This window comes from Vulpes vulpes, chromosome 5, assembly GCF_048418805.1.
Source record: "Vulpes vulpes isolate BD-2025 chromosome 5, VulVul3, whole genome shotgun sequence".
Classification (NCBI taxonomy): domain Eukaryota; kingdom Metazoa; phylum Chordata; class Mammalia; order Carnivora; family Canidae; genus Vulpes; species Vulpes vulpes.
The window spans coordinates 40,757,802-40,781,268 of record NC_132784.1 but is presented as its reverse complement, the minus strand read 5'-3'; the positions used below and the strand labels follow the sequence as shown (position 1 = coordinate 40,781,268).

At 45.5% G+C, this 23,467-nt stretch overlaps 1 protein-coding gene across 1 annotated transcript in view; it reads left to right on the top strand.

The window, feature by feature from the left end:
* The first annotated feature begins 8,518 nt into the window (after nt 1-8,518).
* Nucleotides 8,519-23,467, top strand: part of FECH (ferrochelatase) — a 36,672-nt gene continuing 21,723 nt past the window's right edge. Inside the window, exons 1-4 of the mRNA XM_072757954.1 lie at nt 8,519-8,700; nt 14,822-14,948; nt 20,677-20,796; nt 22,153-22,301. Coding sequence (XP_072614055.1) covers nt 8,655-8,700; nt 14,822-14,948; nt 20,677-20,796; nt 22,153-22,301 — 442 coding nt within the window. The 5' untranslated portion in view covers nt 8,519-8,654. The remainder of the gene's footprint in view (nt 8,701-14,821; nt 14,949-20,676; nt 20,797-22,152; nt 22,302-23,467) is intronic.

The window sequence follows — 23,467 nt, the reverse complement described above, 5'->3', positions numbered from 1 at the left end:
TTTGCTGGCTTTAATTTTTCTAAAGCTGAACATCTTAGTGTTACATTGGTTCATGCGTTTTGCAGTTTTTAAATCTTTTCATTTTTCATGATGTAATATGCAAAGTTAGATATTACTGAATTTAGCAGGTATTACTGAAAACACATGGTAATGGAAAGGAATAATTTTTTTAAAATTAGGTGTGGGTTCTAGTCACATCTTGTAACCTTTTGTGTGATTTTTGGACACATCAAATTATATCCTATTTTTCAATTAAGCAAAATGACCAATGGAAATGGGGCATTTATAGCATATTTGGTCTGTATCTTTAAATAAAAAATACTTGTAAGGGGACGCGTGGGTGGCTCAGTGGTTGAGCATCTGCCTTTGGCTCAGGGCATGATCCCGGGGTCCCAGGATCGAGTCCCACATCGGGCTCCCTGTGGGAAGCCTGTTTCTCCCTCTGCCTGTGTCTCTGCCTCTTTCTCTGTCTCTCACAAATAAATAAAATCTTAAAAAAAAACCCAAAAACTTGTAAGAATGTGAATGAGCTCTAATTGGATTCCTCTAGCCAGTTCATGTGATCAGAATTTAAGAGATGAGACTCAATTAGCCAAAATTTTAATTGTGTAAATGAATCAAAAGTTGTAAAGATGGAGGGAGAGCTGTGGAATTAGGTGGGGATGAGAGCACCTGGGTGGTGGTGACATGATGCCTCCTTGACTGTGTAGTTGCTGGTCACGGCCCTGTCCTGTGGCCCCACGTGTGTCCAGCCACAGATACCCCTGTTCCGAGTTCCTGCTCCTATGGAACTCCCCTCACGGCTCTTTCCTTTTTTTTTTTTTAAAGATTTTATTTATTTACTCATAGAGACAGAGAGAGAATGAGAGGCCGAGACACAGGCAGAGGGAGAAGCAGGCTCCACCCAGAGAGCCTGACGTGGGACTTGATCCAGGATCACGCCCTGGGCTGCAGGCGGCACTAAACCGCTGCACCACCAGGGCTGCCCCACAGCTCTTTCCTGATGTGGCTCTTTAAAGTTGATTCTCACGCCAAAATTCCCTTTACCTTTGCTACTCATATAGCCAATCTGCTGGACGTTTTGGAGACACATGGGAGGCTAATACTTCAGCAAATTGAATGACTTGGGTATTAACTCCCTCTTCCTAAGAGTCCTGCCACCGTGTCCAGCCACCCAGGCTTTCACCTTGTACTCAGCCCTGCCGCCTCTCCTGCTCCCCCGCCTCCCCACACCTGCTTGTCTCTAGCATTTCCTAATAATTTCTTCTTTAGTGTATAGAGCAGTTCAACTCTATCAGAAGCAACCTTCCAACACATTGGAATCACTTGGGGACCTTAAAATACTACTGTCTGGGTCTTTTCCCGGGCCAATTTGAATCTACTTTTCAGGGACGGGCTCATGATGTTTTTTTTAGAAGCTCCCCACAGGAGGCTTTTGCAGAGCTAGTTTGACCATCACTGAGTAGCTCAACCTTAAGCCTACTTCTAAACTCAACCTTAAGCCTCTCTTATTATCACTGCAGGTCCTCATTTATTTCCCATTAATCTCTGTCGTTGAAACGGGAAACTTTGGGCAAGGTGAAGCCTGTTCAATATCGACCAAGGGCTACAAAAACCCCATGTGTTTCCTTCCATTTAGCTTTCAAGGCATATTGAGAAGTTCTCGAAGTTACAACAGCTGCCACTAATGCAGGAGTGCTTTGTGTCAGGTCATGCCCTATCCTGTGTTTTAATCCTCATGATAACCTGGGATGATCTCTGTTGGCCCTGTTGACCTTGACATAATGGCTGAGAAAGGTCAAGAAGCAGGCCCAAATGGGGCTCCTGGGTAGCTCGGTTGGTTAACTATCTGGCTCTTGATTTTGACTGAGGTCACGATCTCAGAGTCTTGAGATTGAGTCTACATTGGGCTTGGTGTCTGAGAGTCTCCCTCTGCCCCGCCCCGCCGCCCCTTGCCCCCAAGAAAGGTGCCCAAAGCTGCACAGTTAGTAAGTGGTGGAATAAAGTTTTCAACTCTAAATCTTGAACTACTTTAAACTTAGAATCAGTATATTTCATTCAGCCCTTCTAGGGAAAAAAGGATGTCACGATGTGCAAATACTGAAATTGTATTTGGTCATCACTGGTGAATTAAATGATTTGGTTTCTTTCTTTAAAAAAAAAAAATTATTTATTCGTGAGAGACGCACAGAGAGACAGAAGCAGGGGTGGGGTGGGGAGCAGGCTCCCTGCGGGAAACCCCATGCAGGACTCAATCCCAGGACCTTGAGATCAGGACCTGAGCCAAAGGCAGACGCTCAACCACTGAGCCACCCAGGTGCCCTGACCCCTGTTTTGTTCTTGCTATTTTTTGGGAGTTTTCCTCAACTTTCCCCCTCAATCCTTCGCTTTTTCATCTCTTAGCAGATAAAGGGGAAAATTTTTTTTTTAATTTTTATTTTGGGCTCAGAAAGTTCCATCTTTATGATCTCTTATCCAGCTTTTCCTGCGTCTTCCCTGATTCCTTCACGTTGTCTTCTACGTGACTGGGTCTGTGTTTCTCCTGTTAGAGGTTTTCCTCAGTTGGCGGGTAGTGTTTAGTTACCTGCCACGTGTGTGGGTGGGAGATGTGCACCTGCTTTGCCCTGCACCTGATGCGTTGGGCCAAGAGCCCTGTGTGGCCTCCCAGCACCCTCGCCTCCAGCCAGCCACTGGTGCACAGGGGGCATCAGAATTGGAGGGCAAGGAGGTCCGAGGGTCTCAAAGCCAGGGCGGTTAGGTCAGGGTTGAGGGTCACAATGAGAATTGAGCCCAGATGATGCAGGGAATATACTTTTTTGTTTTTTTTGTTTTTTGTTTTTTTTTAAGATTTTTACTTATTTGAGAGAGAGCTAGTGAGAGAGAGCATGAGCTGGGAAGGGGGGTAGGGAGGAGCAGACTCCTTGCTGAGCAGAGAGCCCAACTTGGGGCTCTATTCCAGAAATCTGGGATTATGACCTGAGCAGAAGGCAGATGCTTAACCGACTGAGCCACCCAGGCGCCCCAGGGAAGGCACTTTTTAAAAAGTTGCATAAAAATGTTAACACTCATGCAGGAAAGGGCATACATCATAAGCATGCAATTCCATGAATTTCCACAAAGTGAATGCATCCTGTACCCAGCTCCTAGAATGCCTATCCCCGAACAAAAAGGCAGAGAAAGGGCCAGACCCCTGCTTGCATGAAGTGGGGCCTCAGAGGGCTGGCTCCTCTGTGATATGAGACCTAGAAAATTGGCCAAGGAAGGTCCAGGAAGCCTGCCATCTGTTCAGGGCTCTGCATAGGGCATGAAAGCTTCCTGGAAAGAGTCAACTCCCCTGGTTCTTACACACCTGTAAGGAAGGACAACCAAGCTGATAAAAGAACACCAACCCCATATATGACTGGTGGGATCCCTGGATCTGGGCAGAGGCCAACCAGAAAGGCTCTTAGGGATCCTTCTACCACCCAGGGAGCAGAGAACTCTGGAAAAAAACACTCTTTGCCCAGTATGAGCTTAAAAAAAGAAAAATACCCACAGGAGGAAATGAACGAACCCATAGGAGAAAATGAACACATTTGGTCATGCAATGTCTTAACACTGGCTCAGGAGCTGCGGTTCCTTTTCCTCACGACACAGTGAACCTCTGAAGCGTAAGCCTGGATCACTCTGCTAGAGGGAGATCACCCCATAGGACAATCTTTCATCACCTACAAAGTCCTGCATCAGTTGGCCCAAGTTTCTTGCTACTCACCCCACACACTCTGCTCAAGACCCATGGGTCTCCTTACTGTTCCTCAAAGGCCTTGTTGGGAATCGTGTCCCCTAAAAAGATATGTTGAAATCTTCACCTCTGCTCCTTGCAAATGTGGCCTTATTTGGAAATAGGGTCTCTGAGGATGTAATTAAGTTGAGGTCAATAAGGTAGGACCTTAGTCCCACATGACTGGTGTCCTTGAAAAGGGGAAAGCAGTTCCCCTTTCCCCTTTGATACACAAAGTCATGTGATGATGGATGCAGAGGTCAGTGATGCAGCTTCGAACCAAGGAACGCCCAGGATTGCTGGCTCAGATGCCACCTGTGCACAGAGGCCATGTCTGATTGCACGACCGAAACCAGCAGGTTCTGCCTCTCGCCACTCCTTTGGCTCTTTTATTTTTCCTCATGGTCCCTAGTCCTACCCGACATTATATTGCATATCTCTGCAATATTGTCGTCTTCTTTGCCTTCAAAAACGTAAGTTCCCTGGAAGTGGAGACGAGGCAAGCTCCCCATGCCTACCTGTTTCATAAATGCATGAGCTCCTTGAGAGTACAGTTTACCCTTTGCTTTCCTAGCCTTCCTGTTGCCGGATACAACGCTCTGCTTATCGTGGACTCAGGAACTGTGTGTAGATGGGCTAATAACCCCATCATCACTCGCGGGCTTCGACTCTGCGTGGTGAAGCGTGGAAGTCAAAATGCACACCTGGATTTGGTGGCCTGGATTTGGCCTGGATCTGGTGGCCTCTTTGCTGTAAAACGATTGTGGGGACAATCGATCCGATTTCTCTGAGTGATCATTATAGCTCACCATTTGTCTGCCTCACACAGCCACTGTTTCCCTTGTACTGCACAGCACTCCTCCTTGCCCTGTTGTTTCTCTGATTAGGAGACAGAATTGAGTAATCTAAATTTAGTGTGTGCAGCTCAGAGGTGCCAATCATGACAAATAATGAATTAGGTGATCCCCCTGCCCTTCCCCGAAGCATCGAGCTGAAACCAACAAGTTCATTTGCTTTAGGACCAAAGGCTGAACTCACAGTGTTGTCTGTGACAGGCGAGTGCTTTCTTCACTAATTAAGTCACCGGGCGTGGACAAACCCTCTCCGGCTGGTGGGGGTGCGGCTTATCGAGGTGGCCCAGAGACTCTGCCTTTGGCCTTCTGCTTGCTAACGGAAGTGGTCTATACCTTTGTTACAAACATGTAAGCCAGAAAATAGGCATTTATATATACACATATGCATACGCACACATGTAAATCTCATATAATTTTATACATTTCTTTAGCCCTTTAAGGACTTTTCTGGTTTTCTTAGTAAACCCACATTTAGAATTCATAACTTCCGGGGCTTCTGGGTGGCATAGTCACTTAAGCGTCCACCTCTTGGCTTTGGCTCAGGTCCTGACCTCTGGGTTGTGAGATCGAGCCCCACATCAGGCTCCATGCTCAGCTTAGAGTCTGCTTGAGATTCTCTCTCCCTCTCTCTAAACTCACCCCCCACTCTGCTCACATGCATGCACGTGCATGTGCTCTCTCTCTCTGAAATAAATGCATAAATATTTATAATTCAGCATTTCTGGGTTAAGAGCTGTGGGTTTTCTTTCTTTTTAAAGATTTTATTTATTTATGAGAGAGAGAGAGAGAGGCAGAGACACAGATAGAGGGGAGAAGCAGGCTCCATGCAGGACCCCGATGTGGGACTCGATCCTGGGACCTCAGGATCACGCCCTAGGCTGAAGGTGGCACTTAACCGCTGAGCCACCTGGGCTGCCCAGAGCTGTGTTTTCTAGTTTTTAAAAGGACCTTTATAAAATACATTTTATCTGCTTTCATTTCATAAAAACATAAGCATTTACTTGTTGGAAAGCTATTATATTTGATGTAAGAAATAAGCCATAGATTAGAAATAATTTTTAAGGGACACCTGGGTGGCTCAGCTGTTGAGCATCTGCCTTTGGCTCAGGACGTGATCCCCGGGTCCTGGGATCAAGTCCCACATCGGGCTCCCTGCATGGAGCCTGACTCTCCCTCTGCCTGTGTCTCTGCCTCTCTCTCTGTGTCTCTCATGAATAAATAAATAAAATCTGTAAAAAAAAAAAAAAAAGGAAAAATAATTTTTATGATGTTCTGTTTTTTTATGATGTTCTGGAAAAATAATGAATTTGTTTTCATCTATGACCCATGAATATTTATTTATTTATTTATTTACATTTTAATTTTTGGATCTTGAGTCTTAATATGTGGATCAGGGGGTTTTATATATGAGATATTTTGAATGAGTTTTTTTTCAAGTTAGTAAAAATGAAAATAAAAGATGTAAATACAGTATTTGAAACAGTGCTAATTAATTTTTTTTAATGTTCTTAAGTTGACATATTTAATAAAGCATGTGTTGCTAGTTCCTCTCTGGTCAGATACCTGTCCCAGCTGTTGATTATGTGAGATTTTGGCACCTTTGTGCATTGCCACTAATCATCAGCATTTCTCTAGGAGGGGCAAGAAGAACCCTGTTATCTCCACCTAGCAGAAAGGGCACAGCCCTGGGGATGGAAGGGTGACTTATCCAGAGCCTTCCAGAGTAGCTGAGAAGAGCCCATGCATATCAGATATCTAACACCCTCAACCTTTCCTATACCTGTCTACACTGTGTCCAGCACAGCAGTTCAAAATGTGGAGGTGTTTTTTGTTTTTTGGTTTTTTCTTGTTTGTTTTTTTGTGCAGCTTGCTTAAAAGAAATGGATTTAAGCTTTGGGTAGAGAAGTAGATTATAAAGATCACCTCTAAAGGGAAAATTAAATGAATGTAATTTTCTTTTTTTATTTTTTTATTTTTTATTTTCTGATAGTCACAGAGAGAGAGAGAGAGAGAGAGAGAGAGAGGCAGAGACATAGGCAGAGGGAGAAGCAGGCTCCATGCACCAGGAGCCCGACGTGGGATTCGATCCCGCGTCTCCAGGATCGCACCCTGGGCCAAAGGCAGGCGCCAAACCGCTGCGCCACCCAGGGATCCCATGAATGTAATTTTCATCATGAGAGAAGAGAGTTAAAATATATAGGAAAGCAGTTGGTACTTGGAGCAAGTTTTACTGTTCATTTCTCAGGGAGTGTCTCCTGCTTGGATCTGGAGATCATGTAGGTAATATGAAAGATAATCTATTTAATATGACATTTTACATTTGGCTTATAACCATAAGCTGGACCAACTTCAATAATAAACTAATTCAATCAGAAACATGAATTTTATGCTACAGATAAGTGATTTTTAACTCAATCTAGATTCCAATATTCCTCAAAGCTTGTCCCCTTCCTTCCATCAGGCCTTTGTCCAGATGTCAGTGAGATCTCTGACCTGAGTTTCAAATGGCACCAGCGTCCCTTCTCCCATCTCCCTTATGTTGCTTCCTTCTTCTTTCTAATGCTCATCATCATCCAAAATAATACATATTCTGATTATTTTGTCTACCCCCATGCAGGCCCCTTGCCTGCTTTGTCCACCACCATCTTTCCAGGGCACAGAGTAGGTGGTCAATACTTGCTCAATGGATGAATAATGCCTGGGACCTTCCTGTTCCAAGGTTGGTCTTGTACTCCAAGATGCACAGAGCAAGGGGCAGGGTGGGCAGGTGGAGGTGTGGGAATGCAGGGATGGCTAGAAATGAGGTGCCCATTGCCCTCCGGGATTGGGGCCAGAGGGCTACCTTGCAACGGGGCGCAGATAGACCTGCAAAATTCACCACGCCATCCCTCCTAGAAACGCATTTGCCAGACAGGCCTTCACTTTTCCTTAAGTTTCCTTCTTCTCATCTTAGCAGTGTAATGTTTGCTTCCTGGTCCCACCTTGTCAAACTGTGCCATAGAGAGAGGTTTACAGAGCAATTGAAGAATATGAAAAAAAAAAAAAAGAAGAATATGTCATTCGTGACTGCCTCCTATAAAACAGTTCCTTTTCCTATTCGGAAAGCCGAGCATACAAAACTGGGTCGGCACAGTTTTTTTTTTTTTTAAAGATTTATTTATTTATTTTATTTATGAATGATAGACATAGAGAGAGAGAGAGGCAGAGACACAGGAGGAGGGAGAAGCAGGCTCCATGCAGGGAGCCCAACGTGGGACTCAATCCCGGGGCTCCAGGATCACACCTTGTGCCAAAGGCAGGCGCTAAACCGCTGAGCCACCCAGGGATCCGCCTGGCACAGTTTGTAACGACGCAAAAGCAAACGGGAGAATTGAGGCAAAAGCATGCTCGTAAGCTCAGTAAGAGTGGTGAAAAAACGTCCGGCAAGTCCTTTGCGGAGTGGTGGCTGTGGTGCCTGCCTTGGCTAGGTTGGGAGATGCAGCCGCGGCCTTGGTCCCTGCCCCCCGAGGCGCTCTCCTGCGGGGCGTGTCCTTCTCTGGTCCCGCCCCCGAGGCCAAGGCCCCGCCCCCGAGCCTAGGGCTCCGTCCCCGAGGCCAAGGCCCCGCCCCGAGCCTAGGGCTCCGACCCCGAGGCCAAGGTCCCGCCCCCGAGGCCAAGGCCCCGCCCCCGAGGCCAGGCCCCGCCCCCGAGGCCAAGGCCCCGCCCCCGAGCCTAGGGCTCCGACCCCGAGGCCAAGGTCCCGCCCCCGAGGCCAAGGCCCCGCCCGCGAGGCCAAGGCCCCGCCCCCGAGCCTAGGGCTCCGACCCGGAGGCCAAGGCCCCGCTTCGAGCCCAGGCCCCGCCCCCCGCCCCCGGCCCCGCCCCCGCGGCCGGCCAATGAGCAGGCGCGCGGCGCGGGCTCCGGGGGCGGCGACGCGAGGCCCGGCGGCGGCGGGTGGCGGTGCCAGCAGCTCGCGGCGTTGGCGGCCGACCCCGGTCGCGCGGCGGCGGGAGGAGCCCCGGGCCGAGGCCGCCCCGGGAGTGCTGTCAGGCGGCACCAACATGGCTGCGGGCCTGCGAGCTGCGGGCGCCTGGCTCCGCGAGCGGCGTAAGTGAGGCGGTGGCGGCCGCGCCCGCGGGGATCCCTGGACGAGGTGGCGCAGCGGGCAGCCCGTGCCCCCGCCGCCCCCGCGGTCCCCCGCCCCGCCGCGGCCTGGGGCTTCCGGGAGCGCCTCCGCGCGGCGGGGCAGCGGCGGGAGAGGGGCCGCGCGGGTCCCCGGGGCGCTCGGGCGCGGGGCGGCGGGGCGGCGGGGCCTGGGCCGTGCCCGAGTTCCTCAGCGCCGAGTCTTCCCCGCAGAGCCCGCGGGGTCGTCGGCGCCGCCGGGAGCGTGGCGGGAGGGCAGGGGGGTCAGCAGGGGTGTCAGCACCCCCCGCCGAGGTCCGCAGCCCGGGCGCCCGGGCCCCGCCCACCTCGGCCCTCGGCCCTCGGCCCTCACCTGCCGCTGCCCGGCGGTCTGCGCGGCGTCTTAGGGATTTTCGGAGAAGAAGGAAGATTCAGTGGCCACCCACGGGCTGGTTTGTCTCATTGATTGATGCACTGGATGCCCAACAGGCCTGCTTGCTTGCTTTATTTAAAAGATCTTATTTATTTATTCATATAGACACAGAGAGAGGCAGAGACACGGGCAGAGGGAGACGCAGGCTCCACGCAGGGAGCCCGACGCGGGACTCGATCCCGGGTCCCCAGCATCACACCCTGGACTGAAGGCGGCGCCAAACCGCTGAGCCACCGGGCTGCCCTCTTTTATGTATTTGAGACAGAGAGAGAGAGAGCAGAGAAAGGGAGAAGCCGCCTCCCTGCTGGGCAAGGGAGCCCCCCGCCCTCCGCCCTCCCCCACCCAGCGCGATCCCGCCCTGAGATCAGGACCTGAGTCACCCACGTGCCCCACCCAACCCGTGTCTGGTGCACATTTTGAGTGTAGGGTGTGCCCAGGATGAGCCCAGGAGAGTTTGGGGGAGAAATAACCTGGTTGAGGGCGGCCTGGGTGGCTCAGTTAGTTGAGCGTCTGCCCTGGCTGGGGTCGTTATCCCAGGGCTCTGGGGTCGAGCCCCCCATTGGGGGGAATCTGCTTCTCCCTCTCCCTCTCCCTCTGCCTGCCGCTCTCCCTGCTTATGCTCTCTCTCTGTCAAATAAATAATTGAAATCTTAAAAAAAAAAAAAAAAAAAAAAAAAAGAAATACCTGGTTGGGACACTAACTCTGCAGCATTTTTAACTGTGATCCCTTGAACAAGGCACTCACCTGCTTTGAGCTTTGGTAAAGGTAAAAGGAGAAAGGTTAATACTTCACAGGCTTGCCATGAAGGTTAGCTGGATACAGGTAAAGCACAGTGCCTGTCATCGAGGAGAAATATTGAGACCCTCAAAGTGTTTATTTTTATTATGTAGAAAGCTGGGGCATACCTAGATGCTTAATTAATGCATCTGAATGGTGATGGGACACAGATTTGGCTTTTTTTTTTTTTTTTTAAGATTTTATGTATTCATGAGAGACCCAGAGAGAGGGGCAGAGACACAGGCAGAGGGAGAAGCAGGCTCCATGCAGGGAGCCTGATGTAGGACTCGATCCCAGGACCCTGGGATCACAGCATAACCCGAAGGCAGACGCTCTACCACTGAGCCACCCAGGCATCCCTAAGTGGGCAACTTCTTATTTTTCTAAGAAGTTCCCTAATTCATTATTTTGGCACCTACTGAGAGAATCCGCTTTGAATTTCCATGTCTTATTGCAGGTGCCTATGGTTTTATTTTATTTATTATTATTTTATTTATTACAAAGGTGCCTTTGTGAGGAAAATAATAAGGACCCAGTTTATTTTTTTATTTTTTATTTTTTTTAAAGATTTATTTTTATTTTTTATTTTTTTAAAGTTTATTTATTTATTCATTCATTCATTCATTCATTCACGAGAGACAGAGAGGCAGAGACACAGGCAGAGGGAGAAGCAGGCTCCATGCAGGAAGCCTGATGTGGGACTCGATCCCAGGTCTCCGGGATCACACCCTGAGCTGATGGCAGACGCTCAACCACTGAGCCACCAGGCATCCCAGGACCCAGTTTATACCGCAGGTCAGATTACTAAGGGTTTTGGAAGCGAGAGGCATTATCTTCTAAGAAGACAAAGTGCCGTGCCAATAATGGGGCTGAAAGATGAATTGAATTAATGTTTTCTTTCTTTGGCCTTTTCTTTCTGTGGCAAAGTCTGACAGGTTCTATATTTGAGGTCATAGAACAATTTGAGAAACTTTAAAAGATTTGTTGTCCAGGTTATAAATAAGTAAGCGGAAGGATTCAGAAACCATAGCAAAAGTGGCTTTGAAGTCCAGTTGAATTATGGACTCTGATTTTAAGATGTGGTTATAATACTCTAATCATCTTGTTGGGAAGAAGGAATTAACATCTGGGTTAAGAAAAATTGAGTAGTAGTTTTGGAAATGAATTCTGAGAGTAAAATTGCAAAGTTTTACACTATATTTTTAGCATATTACAGAATCAATAAGAAGCTCCTTGGGGTGGGCCCCATACTATGTATGCTACATATTTTTTTAAATTAGAAAATTGGTAGATCAATGAATTGTTTTTTCTTTTTGCCTTTTCTTTCCAAATCTTCTACACTAAGCATATATCTCTTTCATAATTAGAAAAAAATTTCTGGAATAATAAAGAAGAGTATCTGTGTTTTAAATTAAGGACAACAGAACATCTTCGTGCCATGCCAGGAAATAATTATTTTTTTCAAGCCTCCTCTCTACAAGCGTTTACTAATAGTCACACTGTAGGATTTTATTTCTGTTAATTTTGAAAATGGTACGTATTTTTATAAGTACCTTTTGAAATAAGCCTCAGCTCTTATGTGATAGAAAAGGGCTCTGTTATGTATTTAAGTACTAGTGTGCCTTGCCTTATACCCTCCCTGCCTCACTTCTAAGCATCCAAAATATTAAATGATTTGATTTTGGAGAAACAGTTGTTACCCATGCACTTAAGTTACAGATATACTTTTGAATGCTTTACCTTTTGAGTTTGTCCAGGAGTTACAAAGTTTTGCTTTCTTTACATTCTCTTCTGCATTCTCCTCATTTTACCGCCTTTGTGGTTTGTAGGCCTTCCAAAGGTAGGCTAGAAGTTCATTTCATAGTTAGGACTAGAGTACCTGGTCTTGGGTCATAAGTGGGCAAGTCCCTGCTATTGAGTGTTCTTACGTCTTGTTTAACCACATGCAGTGTGCCAGGCATTGTTCTTGGGGCTGGACATAGATTTAAACATTTTTCCTAATCTTTACGACAGCCCTTAGGGTTGGCCTTGTCACCATTTTACAGATGAGAAAAGTGAGGCTTGGAGTAGTTCTTTGAGTTGCCCATGTATAGCCTGTTTGGTTGTATCCAGGATCTCCACTCGATCTCTCTGGCTCTGGAACATGTACACTCTATGCCACACAGTGCTGTGTGTGCCTTTGGATTTCTTCTCTCTCTCTCTTTTTAAAGATTTTATTTATTTATTCATAAGAGACACAGAGAGAGAGACACAGGCAGAGGGAGAAGCAGGCTCCCTGCGGGGAGCCCAATGTGGGACTCGATCCTGGGACTTCGGGATCACGCCCTGAGCTGAAGGCAGATACCCAACCGCTGAGCCACCCAGGTGTCCCTCTTTTTTTTTTTTCTTCTTTAAATATTTTATTTATTTATTTGAGAGAGAGACAGAGAGCATGAGTTGGGGGAGAGGCAGAGGGAGAAGCAGACTCCAGCTGAGTGAGAAGCCCAGGATCCTGACATCAACACCTGAGCCAAAGTCAGATGCTTAATCAACTGAGCCACCCAAAGGCCCCTGCCTTTGGATTTCTCTTAAGCTGTTAGTAGGGTATATTCAAGAGCCTCAGTTGGCCCTCTGAATAAGTACTTTAAACTCCTTTAGCTACATGTGTACTAATCGTTTGGTCAGAAACTACTCTTTGTTTCTCTGGGAACTTCAGATCATTAGGGGAGAGGAGTGGTATAGAGAAGTTCTTGAGAGGTGGGTGTGTGAGCCCTAAGTCCTGAGCACAGAGGACCCATTATTAGCAGCGTTGCCCTGAGAATTTGTCCAACCACAGAGGATTTTGTAAGTGTAGGGCATGGCAATAGTTCCGCAACTTGAAAAGTTACCAGCTCCCAGATTGGACTAGGGAATACTAACGTACTAGTTGACGACTCTAGTCAACTCACCCCGATTCCCTTTTACCACTCCCTTTTTGAGAATCACAGGAGGAAATCTTATTACCAGCAGTCAAATCATGTAATGCCCGAATTCTATTCTGATGCCCCATGGAGTCCAGTATAATCTCATTCTTATAAGGCATTGCAGACATTTGGGCATGATTGAGAACCTGGTTAAATCCCATGCAGTTCAGAATTGAACTTGTCTAAAATAAGGGGATATGAGTTGGTTTGATACTTCATTTGAGTGGAATTGAACTTCCTTATGTCAATCTTTGCACTTCCACTTTGAGCTAATAAGGACTATTCAGCACAAGTTCACGTAATTGGCTCTGTTGGGAATGTGCACAATATGGATAGTTGGAAATCTAAGGGGCCTGGAGATACCATTCTCCTATATCATGTAGACAGAGTAGGTGAAAAAGAATCGGACCAGGTGTAGTCCCTGTGCTCTAGACACTTACAAATGAAACCACTGCCAGCACTAATCCTATGTGGCAGGTGCTGTGCAGAGTGCATCACTGGTCTTATCTGTTGTGATCATCACATGGATCCTGATAGTGAGGTGTCATCATTTTACTGGGAAACTAAAGCTCAGAGTATAGCCTGGCCCCAGTCACGTTACTAGAGAGTGGCAGAGCTGGATCCAGTCGGATCTGCTGATCCACAGCCCTGGTTCCTCCCCAGGACTCCTCTGAGTCATATGTGGAAGGGGTCTGACCTCGAGCTGGTTTCAAAGCAGCTGGTTTAAGAACGGGGAAGGGAGGGCATGTGTACCTTGTGGGGCCCAGCAGGCACCACTGTCCCTCACTGCCATCTTGAGTACCTGCATAGGTTCAGTTTAATTTCGCTGAATGTGGTTTAAGGATGACTATTCTTCATGCTGCAGCTAAGGATGGCCACGGACTCCCCAGTTCAGGAGGGTTCTCCAGGCCCACACCTAACTCGGAGGGGCCAGGACAAGATGCACATGGAGAGCCACGTACCATATGTGGGGATAGCAAGCTGACGACCTGTGAGATGTGTTTTATTCTCCACTACTAGCAACTAGACCTTCCTCACCACCTGGCAGGGTGCACTTCAGGGTTCTTATGGAAACGTCACGGCCTGGGGAGGGTTGCCCCTGGCCTGTAGGCTTCCCTGCTTCTCTTTCCACTGCCGGCTCCACCCTGTGTAGTGAAGGGTCTTGCATGTACACCAGAGTGGATGCTCCAGTCTGTGTGTTTAGGCTCTGTTCTTGCCCCTGCAAACAGCTTCTCCTCTGGTCAAGAATTGCTAGTGCTGATGGTACAGTCAGACCTCAGGAGGCTAGATCTAGGAGGGAGGCCTGTGCAGACCCTGGCAGTGGGTATGGGGCTCTGGGGACAGGCAGTTCTGGCGTTCTGGGTCCTGGGAGACCGGTCAGGAATGTGGGTCGTGGACTCCGGGGTCTGTGAATCCTTGGCTGCGCAGACTGCATACTCCATGGGGGGAGCTGCAGCAGGAGGAGGGCCAGATGGGCCCTCTAAAGTAGAGCTCTCACCCTTCGTCAGAGTCCAAGGGCAGTGCTGGGGTTCTCAGGACAGGTGCTTTTTGGGAGAAGGCTTATACACAGATGAGGTGTATGCAACTGCCAGTCCCAAGTCAGTGGCTCTCAGCCTGTCCTGCAGGCTTGTCGCCTTTCATATGAGCAGCATGCTGCTGCCAGTAACTTCCAGAAAGGTGCAGTGATTCCCATGAGGGATCTTGTTGAAATCTGCCAAGGCCAAGTGAGGTGTGTTTCTAAAGAGGCTGGTGCGGGTCCTGAGAAATCACCCTAGGGGGCGCCCCCCCCCCAGTCTTAAGTGCTTTTACCCACATGCAGAGAAATGCTGGGAAAAATCACCTGTGCTACAGCATCTCTTTAAATTTGAAATCCAGGACCGATACCCTGAGGACCTCTTCCAAAGAAATTACTTCCCAGCTAGATTTCATGCTGCTACTTTAATTTTGTCACAGTGATGCATGGCGGCTCAAGGGCCCACCAGCCATGGAGGTGCCAGTCGATCGGAGCCACGGCGGCGGCTGCCACAGAAACAGCCCAACGTGCCAGAAGCCTGAAACCTCAAGTTCAACCGGGGAAGAGGTATGAATCTAATTTTAGGTACTAATAAGAACTTCATTGTTGATGCAAACACAATGAGAGAGTGGATACAAGCTGCCTTAGGAGGAAAGCTGCCCGGGAATGCCAGTAGATAAGGAGTGGGGTGTTATATTCTTGGCTTTCTTTCAATAGCTAGAAGACTACAGATTTCACACACACACACGCACACACACACACACACACACTCATATACACTCCTAAGATTTAAAAAATTTTTTTGGAAGTTTATACAGATTTAAAAATTTTTTTTAAAAAAACTTTTTTTTTTTCTGGCTTTATTGAGGTGTGATTGACAAATGAAAATCCCACAAGGCTTTTGTTAAAGGACGCATAGCTCAGAACAGTCTGCAGATCATGTAGCAATTTAGTTCTGGAATATGTCATGGAACACAAATTGTACGTTTGCTGGAAATGTACTTAAGAACCTAACATAATTACACATATGAAATGTATGTCCTGTATAGGATAAAGAATAACTAATCTATCAAGAATTTATGTAGTAAACTCCACCCATTGTTTTTCACTGTTAACACAGTGAACGTAATTAGAAGTGACGTAATATGATTTGTGATTTGTTAAAGAAATGAAAACCTGCTTCATACTTTGCCCCCGCTGTTTACTGGTGGATGTCAGCAGGCATGGTGTTGTTGTTGGGTGTCCCCTTCCATAACAGGAGCCTCGGCGCTCCTTAAGTCTTCCTTGGTTCAGAAGCAACACAAGATTCTAAAAGGCGGTCATTTAGATGAGTACACAGCAGTAGCACTCTTCAGCACTAGCAGAGCAGAAGAAGAAAGGTAGCTGTGAACTCTTAACTCCTTGACCTTTCTTCTAGACCAGAAGTTCCATGGAAGCGATACAGCTATGAAAATAAATAGTCTTATTTCGTGTTTATTATTTTTTTATTGTGTGATCCTGGGTACGTTGATTGAATACTGGGTAAACCGAGGTTTTGGAAGGGATAGAGCCTTAGGGGTGGGGCCACAGATCATCTCTTTTCAACTCTCTGGCCTCCTAAATGATCGAATCTGGTGAGGAAAACAGAAAGCACAGTTGCTGTCTCTGTCCTGCTGACATGGACACCATTTCCCCCATACCTCCTTGGCCCCTTTTGTCTCACTTCAGCCATGATACAAAGTACAAAGTACTTTAAGTACTTAGGGTTTAGCGTGAATATTTGGTATAACCTGAAGAACTTGATGCAGTGTGGCATCCTGGAAGAAACATTATTTCATTACTGTTTTATGCCAGTAGCAGCAGCCTTATAAATAGCCTTAATATTAAAATCATTAAAATTAAATAAAAATCTAAAAAATACATAAATTCCATTAAGTAACTTCACATCATATTTACCCAAAAGAAATGAGTTCATTTTAGGAACTATAGACAGGCAAAAAATAATAATAATAAAAAAAAAATCACTGATTGAGAATCTTACCACCTAGTATTTTTGTCTCTATAACTATTGATATTTATTCAGTGTATGTTTACCAAAATGTGACAATCCTGCACATACTGTTTTTATAATTTCTTTTTAAATTTAATAAATATCCACCATGTAAATATAGATGTTCACCATTATTTTAATAGCTTGAGTATTTTATTTAATTTCTTACTTTTTGTTTTTTAAAGATTATATTTATTTGAGACAGATTGCAGAAAGGGTTGGGGAGAAATGGAGAAGCAGGCTCCCCACTGAGCAGGGAGCCCGACATGGGGCTCGATCCCAGGACCCTGAGATCATGACCTGAGCCGAAGGCAGATGCTTAACCAACTGGGCCACCCAGGCGCCTCTTAAGAGTATTAAGAGTATTTTATTGGATCATAATTTATCCATTCCCACGTTACACGGCACTTATTTCTGGTGTTGAAATAATAGAAATGATGAATGTTTCTGTGTATCATTCTGGTGCCAGACGTTATGAAGGCCTGTGCTGCTTAGTGCTCAGATGAGAGTGGACGAGACAGTGCACTAACCCTCCACTAGACCAGGGGTCAGCAGGCTTGTCTGCAAAGGGCTCCATAGTGGGCCATTCAGTCTCTTTGCTGCCATTTAACTCTGCTGTTATAATGTGAGAGTGGCCCATAGAGAATCTGTGAAATAATGGGTGGAGCTGCCAATAAAACTTTATTTACCAAAACAGGGTGATTTGACTCACCGGCTGTAGTTTGCCAAACCCTGTCTAGAAGCAGCACAGATCTTCAGGCTGATTACATCTTGGAGGTTTCACGAAGAGGTAGATTTTGTTTCTTTATCTTTATGTATCTTTATGCTGACTCTATACAGTGTAACAGAATGAAGCTGTTTGCTTATTAATTGATGATCTTAAGTTTATGAATAATTAGTAGTTAAAAGGAAAAGCCTCATATTTGGAGAGTCCCAGAATATAAAAATGGCAAAATGTTGAAACCATTTCAAGTGAGAAATTTTAAATATGTTATGCTATTTACACTTCTACATTCAAACAAAGGGAACTTGACATTCAGAGCTTGGTCTCAGGTGGGCTCTATCTGGAGAGGAGGAGAGACAGAGACTGGCTAAAGCTTTACACTTCACATTCTCGAATAGAGAGTGTCAGACTCGGACAGCTAATGCGCCATTCATCATGCACAACACAGTTTTGAATTAAGTGCATGTGTATTTAGGTATTTTCAAATTGTGTGCATCTCTTTCATGTGTAAGATCAGCATGGTTTACAAAACATGGGTTTGCAGGGCAGAGTAACATCCAATTTAAAGCCACTCTTGTTTGGAGCTCAGGTGTCATAGACGAAAAACAGTTCTAAATCTCGTTTGCACATTGATACCCTCTGTGGCTTAGGTAAGTCTCTTAGCTTGGGGTTTCTTAACCAGTAATCTATTAACTGGCAGCAGTCCATGGAAAAATGCGCTTAATTTATTGTGAGTCACAGATTTTGAGGGTGAGAGACAGGATCCCAGAACACTGGTGGTCTAAGTAGAAAGATTAAGGGAGTATTACAATTTTGCAATATAATGAATCTGGAATTTTCAGGTATCAAGAAAAGAAAACTGAATACCAGCTTTTAAATTCATTGCTAGGGCTTTTAGTCAGAGGAAGTGGAAAAGTTGTAGGACAAGGACATATAGTTGCTTGGTTTAGTAAAAGGGAGATTAAACCCCCATCCGTGGTTCTCAGTAGAGGGAGGGGGTATCTTCCCCTCAGACTCCCCAGATGTATTTGGCAATGTCCAGAGACATTTTTGGTTGTCACAACTCAGGGTGAGTTGTGTGCTGTTGCCATCTAGCAAGTAGAGGCCAGGATGCTACTGCAACCCTGCAGTGCACCACACAGCCCTCCACAGCAAAGGATCAGCCAGCCCAAAATTTCAGTAGTGCCGAGGGAGAGAAATGCCGGTCTAAGAAAATGATGTGAAAAGGGAACTTGGTTCATCCTTATAATGGGGTCTGCATTGGAAGCCCTCACTTCACTGGGATGCAACATTCCCTTTACCCCAGGAATTGGTTTTTATTTTGAGAGTTAGGCTGAGAATTCAGATTTCTTCCTCATTCACCTGTACTGTATTTGCTCAAGGAAACAGTTTTCAAGCCTGTATAAATTTGACACACTCTGCTGCCTCACATTACACCAAATGTTGTTAGCGTTTGTTTAAAAATTGCAATTAAAATGTCATTGTGATCGCATTGGCTTTAGATTAGGAACGGTCTTCCAAACAAGAGCCATCTGGGCATGATCGGCTCAGTCACTGCAGCAGTTGGAGGTGGTCTTGATGTAAGACGGTTAGAAAGTGGGGCCTCTCGGTATTTGTAATGATGGTGTTTTATTTTTTTGTATTTGAGAATCTACTTGAGAGAGAGAGAGCATAAGTTGAGGGGGAAGGGCAGAGGGAGAGGGAGAAGCAGGCTTCCCAGCTGAGCAGGGAGCCCCAATGTGGGACTCGATCCCAAGACCCTGGGATCATGACCTGAACCGAAGGCAGACACTTAACTGGCTGAGCCACCCAGGCGACCCAATAATGGTGTTTTAAATTGACCTCAGGCTGATTATTTTTCAGCTGCTTCATCAAGAATAAATAAAGAGTACATCCATCCATACATACAGTGGAATATTATTCAGCCATAAAAGGAAAGTAGTACTGATTCATGCTATCACATGGATGAACCTTGGAAATTTTATGCTAAGTGAAAGAAGCCAGACACAAAGGGTCACGTTTGTGATTCTATTTCTACGAATAGCAGATCCATAGACCCAGAAAGCAGATTAGTGGTTGCCAGGAGTGAGCAGAAGGGAGAAAGGGGAATGACTCTAGTGTGTGGGAATGTTCTTTCAGGGCAATGAAGATGCTTAGGAACTAGATAGTTGTCATGGACACATAATTTTGTGCATATGTTAGGAACCACTGAATTGTTTAGCAGATTTTATGGCATGTAAATTATATCTAAATTCTTACAAATACAAAAAAAAAAAAAAAGCATAAATGGAAGAAACACTCCTTGTCCTTTAGTGTGTGCCCCCCCCCCCCACCTGCCCCGCCACAGACATTTTCACTGCTGTCACAGGGCTGCTGTTCATGGGAGCACACAGGCCTCCAGTTTTCCAGGGTCTCATCTCTGGCTGTGACCTCATCGTTCCAGGCCTCCAGTCTTGAGCTTCTGGTAGGCAAGGAAGCATGAGGGAGGCTCTTGGCCCCACTCTGGCTCTACCTTGCACCCGGAAGGTGTTGAGGAATGGAAGAGTCATCTTGGCCTGGCTCTCCTTAGCCTGCAGGCTCCAGAGTCACTCTGGATGTTAGAGGTTTATGGTTTTGCGCAGTCCTTTTGTTTATTTAACTTCCCCCAAACTGCTTGTTTTTTTTGTTTTTGTTTTTGTTTTTGTTTTTGTTTTGTTTTGTTTTGTTTTCTTCTTCTTGCTGGTTCAGTGCTTGATTCTTCAGCCTGGGACCTATCTGAATAAGTTAGAACAATTTCTTGCAGGAGACCCCTAAGCAGTGGCTCTAGATGGAGGATGGAGAGGTGAGTGCCAAGTGAGAAGTGTACTTTATTGTACCAGGAGACACTGAAGAAGGAGTAAAGGCAGGCTCTGGAGAAGGAAGCAGAGTAGTAAGAAATAATTTGTCAGTAAAAATTTAATTTAATAATTAACTAAAGAGAAGGGAGCAAATGAAAGAATTAGACGTAGGCTAGTATTATACTCTGGAAGTTTAAACTTTGGGAAACCCACGGCTTCTTGGTGTGTGATAGAAAGTATATGTTCTGGATCATGCTAAATAACTAAGCACACTATTTAATTCTCAGAACAACCTTTTGAGATAGTTGGTGGACTCAGTTTTATAGATGAGGAAACCAAAGTTTGGAAACACCGAGTAATTTGTGTATTCATAAGGCATTGACATGAACAGTTGCTCCAGCCTCTGGACAATTATAGATTCACACCTTGGCTTTCAGTCCCTAAAGAAGGAGATCTTTGTTCAGGCCTGACGATTTAACGGAGCCCAGAGAAGACCAGCATCATGGATGGTGCCAGGGGACTGAGGTCAGAGTCAGAGCTGGGACTGTACAGAATCAGAAGCCTGATGCTTTCCCAGATAGGTAGCCCTGTGATGCCAGCAAGCAGCTGTGTAGGTTTGTACCTTTGCTTTGAACAGGTTGGATGTGAGTTTGCTAGCTGAACCAAGATTGTAACCTGGAGGAGAAAGAAAGTTACAAATCAACCATTGCTTTTTATTTTCTGTAGGAAGCCGAAAACGGGAATATTAATGCTAAACATGGGAGGCCCTGAAACCGTGGGAGATGTTCACGACTTCCTTCTGAGGCTCTTCTTGGACCGAGACCTCATGACACTTCCTATTCAGGAGTAAGACACGTATAAACACTTGTGCTTATTCCTAACTTGTGCCTCGCATCTTGCCTGAACCTCAGTCCTTTGGTTTCAGTAACTAAATGGTTTTAGTGCATATCTGATAGTGGTTAGAGCAGCATTATTATTTTTCATTAGGTATAAGAAGGATGTGATAATGAAAGAATTGTGGGGGAGAGAGAAAGCAAGTTGGGGGGTTTCTTTTTTTTGGGGGGGGGTTCTCTTTGAGCCCTTTCCTTCCCAGAGCTCTGGGAAGGCAAATTGCAGTTGCCTTGACACAGCTGAAGTCCCTTTAAAGATTGTTACACATATATTTGTACTTGGCACTCAGCAGCTGATTAATACTCAGGGAAACATTGGTTACGATTCATTTGTACTGTAAATATGGACTGTGGCTCTTTCCTTTTATCCTTCCCTCCCTCCTTCCTTCTCTTCTAAAATAGGTTTTTATAATGAAAAATTTATACATGCTTATGATAAAAAGTGCAGATATCAGAAAAAATGTTCTGTAAAAATCAAGTGTCCCACTTTTTGGGCTCCAATACTCACCTGGGAGGTTACAGATGTAACCAGAAACAGAGAAATCTGTAATTGTACACATGTATTTCTGGTTACATTCAGAAATAGTTTCATGCATGTGCAAGCATATATGTATCTTTATCTATAGAGGTGGTATATATGCACATATGTATATACTTCCCTCTCCTTTTCAACACAAATGTGAGTATGTACATTATTTAACACTTTGTTGTTGTTTTCTTTTTAAACTTAACAATGTGTCTTGGAGATTATTCCATAGCAGATAAGATAGATCTGGTTTATTATTTTTTTTTCCATGACTATATAGAATTGCATTGTCTGGTCAAACCTTAATTTATTTAACCAGTGGCTCACTGTTTAGACATATAGATTGTTTACATGTTATAATGAACACTCATGTGGTTTGTGTACATCTCTGCTCACATATGCAAATATATCTGTGATTAATAAGCATTTTCTTAAAGTAAGAGGGATATATGCTTGCTAATTTCTTCTATATCCTAGTTCCTATAGGTGTAGGATCAGGAAGTGTTACAATAGTGACTACCACACCTCTAGGATCTGTGCATGGGTGTTTAGTGTCCTGAATCTTCAGGGTGTGTTGCTAGAATAACATGGGGGGCAGCAGTGGCTTTAGTTTTCTCTCTCTAATCGAGGCCAAAACAGTTAGCTGTTGTCACTCAAAGCTACTGTTTTTAAAGGCTTGATCTTGGTAGGCTTTTCTTACAGTTTTGCTCATCTTTTCTATTGAGTAGTTTCTGAGGTTGCTAAAGTGGAATAAAATCCACTTAACCTACCTGTTAAATGATTTAGCAAGCTGGCACCAATCATCGCCAAACGCCGAACCCCCAAAATTCAGGAGCAGTACCGCAGGATTGGAGGCGGGTCTCCCATCAAGATGTGGACCTCCAAGCAAGGAGAAGGCATGGTGAAGCTGCTGGATGAGTTGTCCCCACACACAGGTACAGTGCTTCTTAATCAGCATCTCTCTTGGCTTGTTCTTTCCTATCTTCCTCTTTCAAGGGAGATAGGAAGTCCCAACACAGATGCAGTTCTGAGTACCCGCCGCCCTTGATCTGTGGGGGTTCCTATATGATGCATGGTCTCTTAACTCTGTTCTTGATGCATTATCCTTTGTCCTTGGCCATGTGGTCTGTTACTTTCTTATGTTACAGATGAAAGAGCTAGAGATTTGGAACATTAGTTTCAAGAGGAAGCTTGAGGTGTGTGTTAAACTGAGCTAAATTATAAAGAAGAGGCCACATACCATGAATAAAAGATGCAGATCACATTGTCCCAGAAAGAAATCTTTGGGAAATGGATTGGGGGTGCTGTTAGTGCCTTTTCTTTCTGTGTGGAAAGCTAATTAGAGAACACAGCAGAATTAGCTAGCTGTCCCGGCAGCCATTGGGTGGTGAACAACTTTCAGCAACTGTTCTCTGCGGTCAGCAATACTGGCTAGTGTGCAGCCGTAAAGAGGATCGTGTGCAGCTGGTAACTGTCCTCTGAGAACCTCTAATGCAGAATAATAATGTGGATTATATGCAGAATAATGTGCAGAATTGAGCACTAACTACACGAATGAATTGTAAGTGCTGTATTTAACTGTGTTCAAGACACGTTCAAGATTGCAGGACACACCCTTATTCTTACATGTGCTAAGATAAGAAACTCCGCCAGGTAATTTTAAGACGGTAGACGTGGACCGATATGAGAAATGTTAAACCCAGAAATGTGCATGTGAGGCACATGAAATACATTCATTGCAGATGCATTTTGGGGCTTCAGAGTCAGGAGAGGAGTGTGACACAGCAGGCACCCAGGGCAGTAGCCCCTGCAGGCAGGACCAAAAGCATTTCACTCCTTTCTGAGAAAATACCATTGAGTGTCACCTCAAGCTGTTCTCAGAAGCCACCGTTTCCTGTCTCATACAGGCACAAAGGCTCTGGCTCAGCTCATCTCACTTGGAAAATTGTTCAGTCATGCTTCTGAATATTGGGTTAGCTTCCTGCCTTTGCCTGTGGCTCAAGGACATTTCTTACACAGTTCAGGCACTCGTACCACAATATATCTTGAAAATGTTAGGGGGGGAAACTTGGCCGTGCCCTACTCACACCGGCTTGAGAGA